The 13,572-nt window shown below is 42.0% G+C and overlaps 1 protein-coding gene across 1 annotated transcript in view; it reads right to left on the reverse strand.

Annotated features, from left to right (window-relative positions):
* The window catches only part of COL19A1 (collagen type XIX alpha 1 chain), a 347,142-nt gene that overhangs the window by 87,803 nt on the left and 245,767 nt on the right, over positions 1–13,572 (reverse strand). The window contains exon 16 of the mRNA XM_004270129.2: positions 708–761. Coding sequence (XP_004270177.1) covers positions 708–761 — 54 coding nt within the window. The remainder of the gene's footprint in view (positions 1–707; positions 762–13,572) is intronic.

Raw genomic sequence — 13,572 nt, forward strand, 5'->3', positions numbered from 1 at the left:
AAGAAATCTATCACCCGTTGCAGTACCCAGAGCTCTAGGGTAGCAAATCATCTCTTTCTGCCTTCAGGGAAACCACATATATGATGCTATCAATGGTGAAACCTGTTTTTTATGTTAATTTTTTGTATGAACTTTTGCAAACTTTGAAATAAACTTTTAAAAAGTAAAGATAGGGACTTCCCTGGTGGCGCAGTGCTTAAGCATCCACCTGCCAATGCAGGGGACACGGGTTCGAGCCCTGGTCCGGGAGGATCACATGCCACGGGGCAACTAAGCCCGTGCACCACAACTACTGAAGCCCGCATGCCTGGAGCCCGCGAGCCACAACTACTGAAGCCTGCACGGGCCTAGAGCCCGTGCTCCGCCACAAGAGAAGCCACCACAATGAGAAGCCTGCGCACCACAACGAAGAGAAGCCCCCGCTTGCCGCAACTAGAGAAAGCCCGTGCGCAGCAACGAAGACCCAACCCAGCCAAAAATAAATAAATTAATTAAAAAATAAATAACTAAATAAAGATAAAATCCTGGTTTTGTAAAAAGACGCTGATCAAAATAATTTTTTGGAAACATTTTCATTATGGAAAGATGTTAAGTATATGTGATTATGTTTCAAAGTCTGAGCAGTTAGCAATTAAGTTCATTTTATTTTTCAAAAATACCATCACATAAAATCTCTGTATACATGATGTGAGTGGAAGAAGCCATACCTTGTGATAATATCCATCAAGAGGCTGTTGCATTCCTTGTATTCCAGGAGGTCCCTGTATTAGAAACAAATCAAAGACATACGTAAACATTTACCAAAACAATGTGTATTTAAATAATGTATCTAAGAGCTCTTAAAATCTCACAGGTAAGAAGAAGGAAGTGTCTGTTCAGTCAAATATTCTAATTAATAGAGAATCACATGGACATTAGCTTATCTGGTTCTTAAACGTATTTCTAGGTTAAATCCTGCATGAATCCAAAGAAAGGTCCTAACTGGGAACACGTAACATTTTACTAAAAGGTCAGCCATCAGCATATTCCTTATTAAGAGGAATCTTACCCATAAAACTCCTCAAGGCAAGAGGCTGAAGAGCTTCAGTTTATGTTTGACACTTCTTATAGGGCTTTTACCAATGAATTATGGAAGTGTATGCCCATGTGTTATTACCTTAAAAAATAAGGGAAAAATATTGTTTTGTTATTGCTTTACTTATTGGAATTAGTTGGGTGAACATGGGCTTCCCACGGACTTTCAGGCCAGAAAAAGATATCTGCTGTATAACCTTGGGCTTAAGACATTTAAATACATGTAGTTTTCAGATGATGTGGAAACATTCATGAAGCACTCTGCTGAGCTTTGGGTGGATAGGAAGGAAGTAAAGACATTTGTCTGTCCCTAAAACTTCCAGGAAGAGAGGAAGAGAAGCGTTCTCTGAGTTTTTCAGGGATTAAATTTTGGGGAAAGGGGTGTAAGAAAACGCAAAGATTAACGTGATTTTAATTTAGGTAGTTCAGCCAAAATAGATTCAGCTGTCTCAGAAAAGAGACTGCATATTTCATCCGCACCTCGAAAGCTCCTAGGAAGAGAGAAAATGTTACAGAAGCGAAGTTCTCAGAAGATAAGACACCGAAAGATCATGATTCAGCCAACCAAAGTCACTACTATACAAAGATGATTATTTTAAAAAGCAAACGAAAGCTTTGGAAAGTGAAGAAACATTTTAAGGAACATCTGCTAGCTGCACTCACTGATATAGGTAACGCCTTAGGTTATCTTGAAAAGATTAACGTTGGCCAACAGTTATGACGGGTGTTTCTTAGGAACGGCCTGTGAGAGAAGATCTAACATGAAGGCTTTACTTTGTGCCGTTAAATGTTGAAGACAGCAAGATGTAGTGATGGATGATAGAAGGAGGCAGATATAACTCGTGAGAAAATAATAGGCCTTGTGCGGAACGGAGCTGACTGTGGTTGGAAAGACAAACGACGCTGTTACCTTGCTGGAATCAAAACAGAGCTAATGTCAGAAAATAATTCTCAAGGCGCTATTATTTTTCAGGTTCTTTTTCCATCAGCCAGCTTTGTGTGACGTTTTCCAGGTCAGGTAGTTGAAGCGAAGAGGAAAGCAATTACTGAGTTGGGGGTTGTTTCACAAAGTTTCCGGCCAAGAAGGTACAAGCTAGGAACTCATTCCTGAAATTCAGGAGACATGAGACTCCATACACATTGATCCTTCTGCAACTATTTTTAACAAGGCAAGGAGAAATCTTAGATACCGTATGTAGTAGCATCAAAGGTAACTTAGGGGTATCTGCATAGCAGGCATTGGGTGAATGGTGAATGTGTATCGATCATAAGGTCAATTAGATCAAAGACTAGTGATGTGGTAGGTACACTTAGCTTCAGACACATTCGTCTTAGTTAAAAGGGAAAGGCGTAACAAGTGGGGCTCCTGAATACAGCGGATCAATTAATAACGTCTGTCAACTAGAGCAGAAGAATCCATTAAATAATAACGGCACACATTTAGGTAGTGTGTATCGTGCGCCAGGCATTACACCGAGGGTTTCAAATAGACTAGCTCATTTCATCTCTACAATGACACCATGACGTTATGTACCATCATTATTTCCAATTCAAAGATACAGAAAAATGAGCGTTTGAAATAGTTAACTGGCCCAAGGTCACACCCCTGGTACGTGGCAGGGCTAATATTTAATGGAGGCAGCCTGGCCCCAAACTCACTTCTTAGTTGCTCAACTCTTGTAACTTAAAAGCAGATTCTCAGCCTAAAATAATTTTTGCAGGAAATTTTAAATTATGGTTATGGAAAGGAAAACTGTCCCAGTATCCTGCTCCTGCAGCAGCCATACAGATACCACGGCTTTGCTCTATTTGTGTTGGGCTGCAAGACACAGGACGCCCGAGTTAATGGGATAAGTAGACAATTACACAACAGCTGTAAAATGCTCATGAGCTCCGGGGAGACACACCTGTTCATAACCCAACTGTGCTCGCGTGTAATTACCGGAGCGGTCCATCAGCCTGGTGTGGGGAGAGACCCTGATGTTGTCTCCTACTGCAAAGAACCATGCCTGGTGTGATGAAGGGAATTAAAGATACATTCATCTTGGGAACATATATGCTCGGTAATAGTTTAAAGCATTTAAAAAGGGGTGTTTTTTTTTTGGCTAAAATCTTGCTAGAGGTGTAAGACAGAGAAATACCCTGTCTGCCACCAGCGTCATCAGATGCTAGTGTGAAAATGATCAACTGTTTGCATTATCAGCTCCTTAGATTTCAGTTTGGGCCACAGATTCCCAATGTCTAAAGGATGGGAAGAGCTCTGTGTTAAAGCTTCTTCGGTCCTGGTCTTGGCCGCACTTTCATTTTCCAGCCAGTTCACGCAGTATGCGGAGCTCGAAGAACCCACTTTTGCCTTTTTCCCTTCCCTGGTCTTTGCTGCGAGCTCCCTGTCACCGTCAGGGCTGGGCCTTTGGGTCAGCTTTAGCGCACCCTTGATGTTCTGAATCAAGGTCTCCGTGGCCCCTCAGCCACTCTGCTCCCTCTCTGGCCCTCCTTCCTGAACTGTCTTCCTTCCTCCCTCTTCTCTGAAAGCATCCTTCAGCTCCCCGTAACTGCTGACTGAACGTCCGTGCGCCATCTGGGTACCACTCATCTCCACACACCAGCACTCTTCATTAGGAGCTCTCTCATTAGGGGCTCCTTTCAGGATTCACAAATACATATTTTCAGGTTGTACACAACTGCCTTCTGGCCCCGTGGGTTTCCAATTAACTTTGCTAACAACCTTTGAAATACCAAAAACCTCTATGAAGAAAGTTGCACTAATCAACTTTTTTCAAAGCATGCTAAAAAACAGCTTTGCTATAAGAAGAGATAGAAAGTTTGTTATTGAAAAGTCATTTGGGCTAATTTTCAAGAAATATTTCTAACTTTCTAATGGCTAGTAGAAAAGGCAAAGACCAGTAATTATTTTTCTTATATTAAAAAAATTATTAGGAAGCCTAACCTCATTCATAGAAATGGTAAGATGAGGCATGTTTCAATAATACAGTAATTGCTGGGAAGGTTAGTGTCAGAATGAGCTTTTCTCTTAGATATATATATTCCATCTATAACATTATATATAACTTAGTGAAGCACATTTATACTGTTTTATGTTTTTTTTTTTGTGTGTGTGTGTGTGGTACGCAGGCCTCTCACTGTTGTGGCCTCTCCCGTTGCGGAGCACAGGCTCTGGACGCACGGGCTCAGCGGCCATGGTTCACGGGCCCAGCCGCTCCGCGGCATGTGGGATCTTCCTGGACCAGGGCACGAACCCACGTCCCCTGCATCAGCAGGCAGACTCTCAACCACTGCGCCACCAGGGAAGCCCTGATTTATGGTGGTTTGAGTGCATGTCTATCTTTCCAGTTGGAATGAAAACGCCTTGAAGATAGGAGTTTCAATCTTTTTTATCTTATCATAACATATAGTACCCCCATCCCAGTATTTGCTGAATTCAATAGAATCTTTTGCAAGAAAAATTTTGAGGGTATAGCCAATTTCTTGCTCTTTCGTTTTGATTTCAGTTAGGAATGGTAGCAAACTGAGCAGGGGTCTTGCTGCTTCCAAACTCACAGAATACAGGGCCAACAGATGCAGATTAATCTAAGAATCTGGCTAAATAACTGAAAACAAAGCTGCAGTGAGCTCCAGTTAGTAGAAAAGAGCTTATGGATGGATTTTTGACCAGAATTACAACATGGAAAGTTGTCTCCAATTCTGAGAGAAAAATGGGAAATCAATTTCTTTTTCTTTTAAACACAGATCCTTTTATTTCTCTTAAATATTTGCTCTAAATGAGTTTTTTCATTGTCTCTTGGGATTTAATTAACTTAAACAGTTGTAATTTTAGAATAGATTGTTTTTCAGAGAATGTTTCTGCTACAAAGTTTTAGTGGCTAAGGAGATACCAGCACTCCAACCCCTCCCCCCCCCCAAATTGCTGAAAACTCTCAAATTGCAAAATACGATTTCTGAAGCAAGGAGGGGATTCATTAAGTGCTTATACTATGGTTATATTTCAACACAGAGACCTCAAGTTCTCCTTTATGGGATTACAGTGGGGATGTGGGCCAGATAGCATGTATTAGGTGAAATTTAAGGTTCCTGGGAAGGGGCTCTTATTTCTGAAAATGTCTCACCCACCTTCTGGTTTATGCCTGCCTAAAACTTCATATAGAAAGACTGGTTTATTTGGTGTTGGGTTTTGGGAGATGTAATACTAATGTTTCATATTCATACAGCTCAGCATAATTCTAAATACGTTTTCACTTATATTTTCTTAGATGGCAGGGTAATGTGACTGCAAAACACATCATCTTATTTGATTCTCATAAAGACTATGTGAGATGGGTATGATTATGTTCTCCATCTGACAGGGAAAAACTGATAGATTTACCCCCAAATCACGCAATAAACAAATGGTAGAACCAAGTATAAGAGTTGTTCCCCTTGAATATATTCTTATGAATCATTCAGTATTTCCTGAGAGCAAGTTGGATGGGACAAAAAAGGGGAGGAGTAACGGGATGCTATGTGGCAGGTGGGACAGGAGAAGACAGCACCGAGGGAGGAGAGGGTACAGAAAAGGGGGGAGTGCAGATCCTGGAGACTGTGGCTTCGCAGCCCCCCAGGCCTTTGGCATTCACTTTCTGGCATGAGGCTCTGAGAAATGTAGTTAAGTCTTAAGACGAACTTTGATTGTAAAAAGTGGGACTCAGAGGAGAAAGCTATAGGAGGATGATAATCAAAGAACTTGGAAAGGTATCAACACTTTTGCTTTAGAAATGGGAGGTCCTGGATTAAATCCTGGGAAAGAAAGTAAAACATAATGAGCAGATGGAAGAGAATGATAAAATGGGATAATGATAAGAATATTAATAAATGACAATAGTAACCCTTGGAAAGTAATATCTGTGTGGCAGGTACGTATGTTATTGCATTTTGCTTTTACAGCAGTCCAATGAGGTAGGCATTATCCTTATTTTACTTATAACAAAGTTTACTATCCTACCCAAGGTCATACAACTAGCAGACAACAGCTAGATTTCAACCCAAGATGGCCTGATGCTGTATCTTTGATATTTTAACTCTTTCCTTTATCTGCCTCACAGTGAGAGGGATGACAGATAGAGGAAAAAAACCCCAAAATCAATCATCTTAAAGCTGGTTAAAAACATCACGTAGGGCACTCAAGGGTAAAAGACTGCAGATCTATTAATGAGGGACAGAATCTACAAGGGCCAAGCACAGGGAGCTCCGGGACGCAGTGTAGACGCAACTTTTCAGAGACTGGACAAGAAGAGATCAAGAGGAGAGCGACCAGAATGGGAGGAGGGTGAGGATAAGAGAGAGGAACCACAGGCAGATACAAGAAATGTTAAAATCAAGGAGGGCCTGGATGAGAGAGAGGTGAGAGGGAGACTTCTGAGAGGGAAAAGGAAAGAAGTTGGCAATCTTGATCGGCATCTTAAGGAACTTTTGAAGTTCAAATGATACCAAATGAGGGGTAGAGTCTTGGCATTTATGAGATGGTAGAAGAAAAACAAACACACAAATGGTCAGAGTTGGTGGGAAAAAGACTAGAAACAAGCGAGTAAGATTGCTTAGGGATCATATTGATAGGCTGAAATTCCTACGAGCGTGAAATTGCAGTGGATGAACAGTCATGGGAAAGTAGTCACCCTTAGTAAGAAGACGAGATACCCTTCAAACAAAACTACAATTGTGCCATTGTGTTCTCGTGGAAGAGAGATTTGTGTATTGCCATGTGGGATCTGAAGGATTTAAGTGATACAGCAATACACTGGTTCAAGCATTGGTCAAGGGCATCTTCTGGGGACTTCCCCTAAAAAAGGTAAGAGCAGTTTTTGTTAGAAGCCAGCAGCCAACATTTATTCTTGGTGAAGCTCTGGAAATTCTCAGCAGCAGTGATCGTCTCTTGTCTCAGCCAGGTCCCCGTTGCCCCACCCCAGAGGCATACACGTGCACTCTACTTTGAAAGATCAGTAGCTCCTAAGTATCTCTATATGAGATATTGCCAGCAACCCTGGTTCAGAAGTTCAGAAGCAGCGTGATTAACAGGTGAAGGATTGCAGCGAAGCAGCGCTTCTGGGTCTTGAATGAGAAGTTTTCACATCTGCCACTTTGGACATTTTTCAAATGCATCCCTCTGTGTATTCCAGAAGTGCTCACTTGAGCTGGGCTTGTCTCTTCTGGCCTGCACACTGAGCTGTGTAATTGAGGGAACTCAAGCAGAGGCAGTTTATGGTTATATGAATAAGCAAAATACTCAATATGTGACCTGATTGTTTTCCAAAATTACACAGCCGCTGGTTTCACTTGTCATTTTGGAACAGGGGTGGGAGGATGAGGCTGTGACAGTGAATGCATTCAATGGGTGTAATTAATCCATTTCATAAAAGCAGATTTTCTACATTATGCTGTGAGGCTCAGAAGTTTTTAACACTTTACTTTCCAAGGGAGAAAAAAAAATCATTTTCTAAAGGAGATTATTTTCCCTGATACCATGAAACAAATCCATCTAATTGGTTATAAAGCCCATTGCATTCTTGATAGAGTGCCTTGCTGGGACATTGATGACTGATTTCCATGGCATGACAGTCAGAAAAAAATGATTCCTCCGCTAACGCTGCGATTCTGCTTATCCATCCATAAAATGTTTCATACTCATTTCCCCTCAGTATGTCCTGCAAAAGCAAAAATGTTACGTGTCAGCTTCCTGTAATATAAGGGGCAGCAGCAGTCTCTAGAGGGGCCTTGCCTCCCCACTGAAGCCACATCACTGACCCTGCATGAGGTGATTAAAGCCAGCGGGGCATGAGAACTAGTAAGGATGGAGATTGCGAAACAAATGATCTGTATCCAGTGGCATCGCTCGAAGTTCACCATCAACAGAAACCATACCTGGGGAACAGCTGAGCTTGCACTCCCCTGTCTGACCTCAGGAATCTCTCAATACACCTCTCAAATCTGAAGGGAGGTTGGCTTACACAGCCTGCACCTATCAGTGCTTTGAGATTCCACTTATGTAACTGATAATATTCACTCTCTTTAAAAGTGTTGGTACATGTCAATCCCAAACTCCCTAACTATCCCTTCCCCTCACCATTTCTGCCACCCACCCCTGTAACCATAAGTTCTTCTCTACGTCTGTGCTCAATAGTATGTAACAACCTAAATGGGAAAAGATTCTGAAAAAGAATAGATACGTGTATATGTATAAGTGAATCACTTCGCTAACACAAAGCGTTAATCTAACACAACATTGTTAATCAACTACGCTCCAATATAAAATAAAAAAGTTTAGACGAACAAGTGTTGGTAGGATGACAGTGCTTCCTAGACAGAGAAAACGTGATTCCCAGGCAAACCGCAGAGACTTCAGACAGCCAGGCTGATGGCACTGGCTTACATGCTGCCAAGTTACGTAGAGGCCAAGGGCATGTATACACAACTCGAATGGTTGGGGACATTCTGGACAAAAGCAAAGTGACGTTTTATTCTGTGGTGATTGGAGCCTCCACTTTCAACTCAAATGTCAGCCATCAAGGTTTCCTTCTGATCTGTAGGTCATACTCATGATAAATATGCAAGTGACATGTCTTGGCTCAACTGAACCGCACGGTTACAGAGGGTACACTCAGGGAAGTTCTAGGAAAGAATACTGAATGATTTCATTTTTAAAACACTTTGCCTCATTCTACAAAGGATTTCAGGCAAAAGAGAAGATGCTGACACTCTAGGCCGGTGAAGAAGTAATTAGTGATATTAACCTCAGCCCATCCCACAGGATGCTTTTCCTGTTTTGTCAAAGAAATTTGGAATATTTCAAGCATGTTGAAAAGTACAGAATATAATAGGATAAATCCCCATGAATCCACAATCCAATGTTGTCAGGTCCTAACCGTCTGCCATATTTACTTTAGATCTCTTTACCTTTTAACGAAATTACAGATATAACTGAAGCTCCTTCCAGGCTTACTTTCTACAGAATTTCCTCTCATGTTTCAGGTTCCCCGGATAATGCTGAAAACTTGTTGCTTCTCTACTCACATAACTTCTTTTAGTCTCTCCTTTGATGGAAACAATTTCCTACCAGGTTGTAGCTGCTGTGAAGAGAAAACTGACTGAAGGGGTTTAGCTAAGCCCCCTACTTCTGGAGGCCCAGCCTTTTCTTATTGTTAAAATGGAGATAATCTTTTCCCACCTGTTTCACAGAGTTCTACGGCGGTAAAATTAAATGCTGTATGGAGATAATTTTGTAAACTGTATCAGCAAATACAAATCATAAGATTATTTAGGAAACAAGTCTCCCTTGTTGAATATTTCTCAAAGGCCAGTCAGATTGATTAAAACCTTACTGTTTACCTCCCACAAAGAATCAGTATTGAATCTATGCACTGGCCCAATAACAAGTTTGGTGACCATATATCAAGGATTTCAAATATTCTGTCCCATCATTGCTATACACAACGTCTGTCATTCAGAAGTCTTAATAGTTGGCTTCAATAACATGACCCAAAATGAAGAAAAGGAGTCAGTGGCTGTAAGAACATAAAATCCTTTTCTTCCCAAGTGTATCTATAATTAGTAAAAAACTCAGGCAGTCAGAAAGTGGCTAATAATGTCTCACTGCTGCTGCTCATTGGGAGAAAAAAAAGAGAAGTAATTAGGGAGTGGAGCCCAAGTGCTGGTTTTCACATTCTCCACCTGAGACCCCAGCTGCCTCACAGGCATGTCTACGGATTCCGTGGCCACGCAAGGTGACACTGGAATGTTAGCAATGTTGGCAACAGCTGTTTTGTCTGGGACCATGGCCCCAGTGGGGGACGAGTGGCAATAAAAATGATTAACTGGCCATGCCTCCATTTTATAGGTCTTAGGTATCTTTATTTTTAACTCTGAGGAAGTCATCTTATTTTTATTATGAATAAAATTACTATTCCCGTTGACACAGATAAATGGTTAGGTTCTTTTCCTCCAAAGATATCAGTACAGTACATGGCCTTTAGCCATTAAGAGACCAAAGAGACTAAAGTTCTTTACTGAAAGGAAAACTGAGAAACAGAAAACCCTGATCAATTCAAAGCTTGTAGACGGATGTTCAGACTATGAACTGGATTCCCACTGATACATGATGGTTCTCAAACTGCATATAGTCACACAGAGTATTTTAGCAAGAAGTCAAATGTTTTAATTGGACATTCTTGTCATCCACTTTATTGAGCAGTCCAAAATGTGTCTTGGGGACTAACTTCCCTTAGGGTGGGCCTTGCTAACATTAACTTTGCACCGTGGGTCCTCAGTGCATAGGAAATAAGGCTGGAGATGAAGACGGAAAAGGTGGGGATAGTGATGGATAACAGGGCACAGATGCAGGAAGGCATTAGTTCCACGGTGTTTCCAGAGCATAGACTTTCATAGTTATAACTGCTCATATCAACCTGCAGCCTATCAGAAAGGAAGCCTCAGGTGTAGCTGTGGGGAAGAAAGAATGAGACTTGTATGTGATGAGATTCTCCATCTCCAAGGAAAAACATGGTGTCCCCTGGATTCAGGCTGGGCTGAAGTGAAATGGGCAACTGTCAAAGCTTTGTCTGTTTCCTTGTTTTCTCAGCAAACAAGTCTGTTCCCTGTCCATGCAAAGACTAAAAACGGTATGCTACAATGATGCTACCATTAGAATTATCATTAGGAATAATAATTTCATCACATCAAAATAAAAATCTAATCGCCTGAGATAAAAACACAAAGACCTAGAAAAGGGAGATGTGACCAGTTGATTATTTTCCTTGCCACTTATTCTCCCCCCGACCCTGCTCCCCAATTCCACTCTCATAAGGCCACTCAGCTCCAAAGCCTCCTCTGGCACTGTTCTCCTAGCTCCTTTCTGTTTACTGAATCCAGCAACCTCTCTCCCACCTCAGGCCCTTTGCACTTCCTGATCTTTGTGGCTGGAAAGTTCTTGCTCTGGGCCTCACACTGCTGGCTCCTTCTCAAGTAATGTCACCTAGATGCTCAGAGATGCCACCTGGACCACCTTAACTAGGGCAACAACTCTTCCTCCCAAACCACTCTCACGCTACCCAGTTTATTCCCCTGCAGCACTGCATATTAAGCTGAAATTGTTTTGTCTACCTATGGAATTGCCTCTTCACCATCGGTCCCTCACTCTACACACACATGATAGAGTGTAATTTATTGAAGGTAGAGACCTTAGCTTTATTTATTTATTTTTTTGTTTGTTTGTTTTTGTTTTTTACGGTACACGGGCCTCTCACTGTTGCGGCCTCTCCTGTTGCGGAGCACAGGCTCCGGACGCGCAGGCTCAGCGGCCACAGCTCACAGGCCTAGCCGCTCCGCGGCATGTGGGATCTTCCCGGACTGGGGCACAAACCCGTGTCCCCTGCATCAGCAGGTGGACTCTCAACCACTGCGCCACCAGGGAAGCCCGAGACATTAGCTTTAATTTGTCTGTTTTTTTTTTTAAATAAACCACTGTATACTCAAGGTTTGTAACAGTCATTAACACATGCTAGGTGATCGAGGTAAGTATGTGTTGGATAAATGAATTCAATTTCACATCCTAAATTCACTCTTTTAACCATGTATCCTGCTCTGTAACCACAACCTTCAGGACTGAGCAATGCCTCATGCATTAAAGGTGAAAGAAGTTCTACACTGAAATTAAAATGAAAATGGAAACAACATGGTTGTATATGTTTTCAATCTTATGGTTCCTTTAGAAAAGAAGCATAAATTCCACCAGAGTCAGCTCCCACAAAAACTCACGCTGTAGAGTTTTATCAGCGTGTTACAATAAGTCAGCATTTTAGAGAAAGCGAAGGGCTTTCACTTCTAGAGGGCATCCGGTTGACATTGAAAATGACTGTCGATGAGCTAGCATTTGTATTTAAAATACAGGATAAGCATAAGATGCAACAAAATCCTGAAAATAAACTTTGAAAATCATGTAGATTTATAATTAATCCTCGAACACTGAGCAATCTCCAGGCCCTGGACAGCCTCCTGAGGGCTGAACAGTCATTCTTCTAGACCTTTCCCAGTGGAAACAGTAGAGGGAGCTCCTGGTCCACATTACAAATTATGTGAATTTCTGTGACACACGTGAGCCCCACCGCTCAATTCTCTTACTGCAATAATGAAACAATGCACAAAAACAATGCCAGAGAAAAAAAAAGAAAGGAAATCAAGGGCCCTGCCTGCAACAGAAAGGAATAATAACACATTTTCCAATTAATGTGGTTTTTAATAAACACGTTTGCAGGGATGATGAATGAGAAGTGACGGAAGTGTCAAACGGGTGGGCTAAGACATGCCGCCTTTAATGGCTCATTAGTTAAACTCTTCTGTTCCGCCTCATTGCCAGCTGCTCTGCTCTCCCTTCTAAAGGAATGAAAACCTGGAATACTCTGAAATAAACTAAGGCATTTCAAGTCCCGAGACTCTCGAAGCCTCATCATCCTAACACGAGGCCACTATTTTCCATTCCTTTATGCTACTCACATAACTGGAAGGCTTGAAAGACAAAGAAATTTTTACTGGAGAGTGAGTGAGAGAATAAAGGTGGGTTTAGCGGTCCATTCCTGGGTTTCAAGTCTACAACCCCTACTTATACTTGTGTGATCCTGGGCAAGTTACTCGATGTTTCTAAGCAACCTTTACCCCATTATAAAATGAGCATCATTTCTACTTCTCGTGATAGTTGTGAGGATTACATAATGCGCTGGCAGTGGAGCACCGAACACAGAGCTAGAGCTGTAATCACCTCTCCCGGTCCATTTCTCTCTCTTTGGTGGAATATGTTTCCTCTGGAGTTACTGCTATTTCCTTCCCCAGGGAGAGGCTTAATGCTCTCGTGCTTCCTCTCTGAAAACTGCTCTCAATCATAATCTTAGGGGCTTCCCTGGTGGTGCAGTGGTTAAGAATCCGCCTGCCACTGCAGGGGACACAGGTTTGAGCTCTGGTCTGGGAAGATCCCACATGCCGTGGAGCAACTAAGCCCGTGTGCCACAGCTACTGAGCCTGCGCTCTAGAGACCACGAACCACAACTACTGAGCCCGTGAGCCCCAACTGCTGAGCCCGCGTGCCTAGAGCCCGTGCTCTGCAACAAGAGAAGCCACTGCAATGAGAAGCCCACGCACCACAAGGAAGAGTAGCCCCTACTCACCGCAACTAGAGAAAGCCCGCACGCAGCAACAAAGACCCAATGCAGCCAAAAATAAATAAATAATTTAAAAAATCATAATCTTAGTGTATTTGCAGGTATCATCAGTCCAAGACATTGCTACTTAATGGTTTCCCTCCAATGAAGAACATTCATTCAAAACAAGATGACAGAAGTTACTTGGGGGAATTTGGGAGCTTTTCCCTTTGTATAGGTAAGATCAGCTCTGCTTATTAACAGGAAATTGGACCAATACTTTATAAAAAGTGATGAAGGGTTGTGGCCAGCTCTGTGCACCAGTTAG

This window comes from Orcinus orca, chromosome 12 (assembly GCF_937001465.1).
Source record: "Orcinus orca chromosome 12, mOrcOrc1.1, whole genome shotgun sequence".
Classification (NCBI taxonomy): Eukaryota; Metazoa; Chordata; class Mammalia; order Artiodactyla; family Delphinidae; genus Orcinus; species Orcinus orca.